Source organism: Sphaeroforma arctica (genome assembly GCF_001186125.1).
Source record: "Sphaeroforma arctica JP610 unplaced genomic scaffold supercont1.5, whole genome shotgun sequence".
NCBI lineage: Eukaryota > Ichthyosporea > Ichthyophonida > Sphaeroforma > Sphaeroforma arctica.
In genome coordinates, this window is record NW_014040553.1 from 1 (window position 1) to 4,127 (window position 4,127).

A 4,127-nucleotide genomic window follows, 5' to 3' on the forward strand; every position below is an offset into this window, starting at 1 on the left:
GCATATACAAACCTATACGTATTTCTTTGTATTTAATTATCAATTAAGCTGTTGTATATATATATATATATATATATATGTATATATAGATATATATATATGCATATACAAATCTATATGTATTTCTTTGTATTTTATTATTAATTAAGCTGTAGTATAATATTTCATAGACCATTTCGTATGTGTTAGATTACACATGTTTGAATATATTGCGATTCTAGTTTTCATATGATTAAGATCGAGAAAGGTCACGGACCCAATATTCGCTCATCGCTCTTCATTTTAATCGTGATTTTCATTCACAGTCTGGCCGAATAATCATAGGTCTGTTTGGGGCTCGTATTGGTCTGATGGTCAATGGGGTTTCCAGTGTTGCTATTCAACAGTTTATAACTCCTACTGTGTGGGAGAGGCCGGCAAACGTGCCAAGCAACTCAGTCGAAACGCGAATTCGTTGCTGAAGAGTGCCTCTAAAGCTGCTGACGGATTTGAAAAGCCGAAATCGTTACTCGAGGTATGTAAGCGGAGCTTTTTAGTAAAAGTGATAAATTATGGTAGGATTTAGCAATTAGCAATGGTCCAATATAGTTGTGTCAGCAATATTGAGTATTGATACTAGTCGGTTAGCAGGTTACTGTTCAATTTTCATAGCAATGTGCACTTTAGAGCGTGATTTGACCCATTTGGACAGTAAGGATATCGATTCGCAAAGAACTGACGGCATTGTCTATTCAACACCTTATTGTGTCGTATTTCAGGAACACTACGATAGAGGAGAGAGTGCTGAAAAGGCATCGAAGAAGAATAAGAAATCGAGTAGGTCTAAAGATAAAATGGGTAAGTCGAGCAATACTGTCCCAGCAGTTGGTTCTTGTCGTCAGTTTGGGATCTTGATTTAATTATCTATTGGCATTTCGTTATTGCTGAGCTATGTTCGCGGGGTTTATTAGTTTCTAATGTGCACAACCGATGAATGATCTTTCGTACAGACAACGGGGACGAAGATGAAGATCCTAAAGCGCGCATGAAGAGAATAAAGAAAATATTAGAGAGGGAGGAGAAACGAGAGAAAAGCATACAAGACGGCGACGAGAGGAAACGAAAATACAATTCATTCAAGGGCAACAACCATGACGAGCCCACCGAGGAAGAGATGGAGGCCTGGAAGATCAAAAAGGCGAAGGCTGATGATCCTATGGCCGCTTTCATGTAACTCGAGTAGTAGGTTCTCAGATGCTTGTCGTTGCTCATGTACGTGTCAAATGTACCGAGTATCGCGAACTACGAGCCATAACGAGCTATTGTGGATATAGCTCCACGGAGATCAACGGCGTTATATAGTATACTGAAAACAGGTTGATATCTGACAGGGGAGCAGTCAAGGCTAACTACAGTAAAAAATAAAATCCACAATGGCGACCGAACTTGCACAGCGCACTCTCTGCCTAAACTATTTATTGGTTCGTTTTCGCCACCGCTTCATTCGACCCAACTCTTAAAAAACTCAACTTTCCTGAATACTTGTTATGAAGTGACGTGCCGTTGTACCCTTTCTCGACTTGTGGCCACTGAATAATCGCAAACCATGGCACAGATCTGCTTCAACCTAGTTTCTCAACTTCAGATATCGCCCGCTTCGTCACGAGAGCTTTTAGCTCCCCCCCTGCAGTCAATAGGTAATGTCTGCAATACGGTATTACAGCACCAGCGAATTATCTTGCGATAGGAGCGACAGCTTCGGGAACTTGCGTCTTCTCTAAACCAACATTAGCCTTAGAGCCGCCTTGTAAATCCGCAAGCATTTTTCACAGCGCTTTGGAATGGCAGCACTTCTAATATATTTGGCGAACCCGGATCAAATCTTTCTATTCACTCTGAAGTAAGGTTAGGGCCTTAAATACCTCAGTTGGAGCTACACATAATTCTATCTCTGACATACGTTGCCACAACCCACGACTATTGGAAGCGATTTCCATGAGAATAGATGGGATCTGAAGGGTAGTTAGAATAAATGGGCAACACCTGTCGTCAAACCAGAAAGAACCGCTAACACTCCAATAGTAGATACGCGTTCAACCCTGTCACTAACCGTGGAGTCTGGGCTAACATATTGCCTCAACACCAATTTTTTTGTTGATATAATAAGATCTTACAGAATGCTATCCCCATAGATAATTGGTAGTACCACCTGCATGTCTGGAGGCAGACACTTCAGGCTGAACTCTGAATCATTCAATCTTCTCTCACTGTAACTGTCCGCGCGTGTTGACGTACAGTCTAAGGTTAAGCGCACTGCGCGTTAACAAAAAATATACTCACACCCGACCATTTGACTGCATAACCCTTGCCGGGCATACAAAGCCAGTGTGACACCAAAAGCGTACAGCAGCCAATATCATGGCTAAGTCGACGCTTAGACTGACGGACACCAAATTTTCAGGCTGCAGAGATGAGACAACTAGCTAGGACTCGAGATGGTTAGAAACACGTACATTCCCCCGACAATCACGACCATCGCCAAGGCACAGATAGACACTAGCAATATTCCGATCTTGAAGTCGTCATTGTAGAGGGAGTTCTTCTCTTCTTTGGTCTGTGGTGGCAGCGTAGCCCATCGACTGGCCACCTCTGGATTGATTCCTTTACCCCCGCCTCGATACTTTGAACCGGCCATCCCAGCTTGTGTATATGTATAACTATAAAGGGTATACGTATATTTTTCTTATTATTAAGGTACTATGCATGTGTAATTGTGAATGGGTTTTGCCTTTATGTACTCTGGCGCGAAAATAACAAATAGAGAGAGAGAGGTAGGGGTTTTAGGTCAAAATCCATAGCCTTTTAAAAAAAAGACACAAAATCACAGTAAATACATTTTATAAATCACGGCTGCGGCGTCATGGGGACAGTAAATAATTTTTAAAGTGGAAACCAAGTGACCTAAAAGATATAAAAAGTTGGAAACGATATGTAGAGCCAATTTTAATTTGAAAGGAGCGTCTTTTAAAAAAAAAGGGGGGGGGGGGGGATAAAAACGTCACTGCTTCACAGATCGATAGCAAAATAACGCCATAATGATTTGGTAAAAAAAAAAAGAGTTCGCCGGTTTAGGGCACTTTGTACGACAACTGAAAACGACAGAAATGCCACAGAGATTGTCGGATTGTCAGATAGTGTCAGTGAGAGTCTTGTTTGAAAGGTGGACAGTCGAAATCGTACACTTTTAGTAGTAGAATATCACTTCGCTTGTTGTTATCTGAAAGCATTGTTATATAGTGTCCATAGTTTACTTGTCCACACAGATCTTTGCTTGCAAAACTATAGACTTACCACTATATCATTAGCAATATGGATGTTGACAAGAAACCTGAAGATATGACGGTAGAGGAGACGGCCCCAGTTGTCAAGTCTGACAAAAAGCGGTTTGAGATCAAGAAGGTATTGTTTGTATTGTTGTTTGCAAGTATCGGAATGGGGTGGTGCGAAAAACAGTTCTCTTATGCACACAAATATTCATATGTTCCGCCGAGCATATAGTATATTTGACAGTAGAACAGAGAAGAGATCTTATGCCTTCTTTAACTTCAAGCGAAGTGTTAACCTTCACGTGTGTTCCGTTTTCGTCGCATGTTTCTGGGCTTACATCTTGCTATAAGTTTGCACGTCTTTACGGGTACGTTGCTTTTAAACCGAGTCTCATATCTTGTTTTCACTAGCAATTCAATTTTGAATCGTTTTTTCTCCGATCCGTTACTTACTGTGTACCATTAACCATTCAATCGCAATTGGGACTATCGTCGGTGATTGTCTTCATGTCTAATAGTGGAACGCAGTAGCGCTCTGGTCTTGGGGTATGTAAACAGTACTATGTAGCGTGAACTCTTTGAGAATATGAATGATTGTTGTTGCTTTGATAATTCTGCCACTGAATGATTCAGTCATATTTGTTGTGATTATATATACCACTCATGTAAATCAATATGAAGTGTATATACATTTAAACATATTAAGAATATGATATATATATACATATATATATATATATATATATATATTCATATGTATATGTATATAGATGCGTATATATATATATATATAATATATTATACATCTATATTATATATATA

At 39.8% G+C, this 4,127-nt stretch overlaps 3 protein-coding genes across 4 annotated transcripts; 2 read left to right on the plus strand and 1 right to left on the minus strand.

Moving 5' to 3' along the window:
* Positions 1–305: 305 nt before the first annotated feature.
* On the plus strand, positions 306–2,852 carry SARC_00185 (the record flags this gene model as incomplete). 2 transcript variants are annotated; one of them, XM_014306104.1, is made up of 3 exons in its annotated part: positions 306–514; positions 759–837; positions 990–2,852. In XM_014306104.1, coding segments are annotated over 3 exons (512 nt in total), but the record flags the coding sequence as incomplete, so codon positions are not given. The 2 variants fall into 2 exon arrangements, with proteins under 2 accessions (XP_014161579.1, XP_014161578.1); XM_014306103.1 differs by lacking the exon at positions 306–514 and having other exon boundaries at positions 715–837.
* Positions 1,426–2,732, minus strand: SARC_00186 (hypothetical protein). Its single transcript, XM_014306105.1, has one exon. It carries the CDS (start codon positions 2,672–2,674, stop codon positions 2,459–2,461), a length of 216 nt encoding a protein of 71 aa, XP_014161580.1. The 5' UTR covers positions 2,675–2,732; the 3' UTR covers positions 1,426–2,458.
* Positions 2,853–3,348: 496 nt separating the features above from the next.
* Positions 3,349–3,836, plus strand: SARC_00187 (hypothetical protein; the record flags this gene model as incomplete). Its single annotated transcript, XM_014306106.1, has 2 exons — positions 3,349–3,438; positions 3,717–3,836. 2 exons carry the CDS (start codon positions 3,349–3,351, stop codon positions 3,834–3,836), a joined length of 210 nt encoding a protein of 69 aa, XP_014161581.1.
* Between the last annotated feature and the right edge of the window lie 291 nt (positions 3,837–4,127).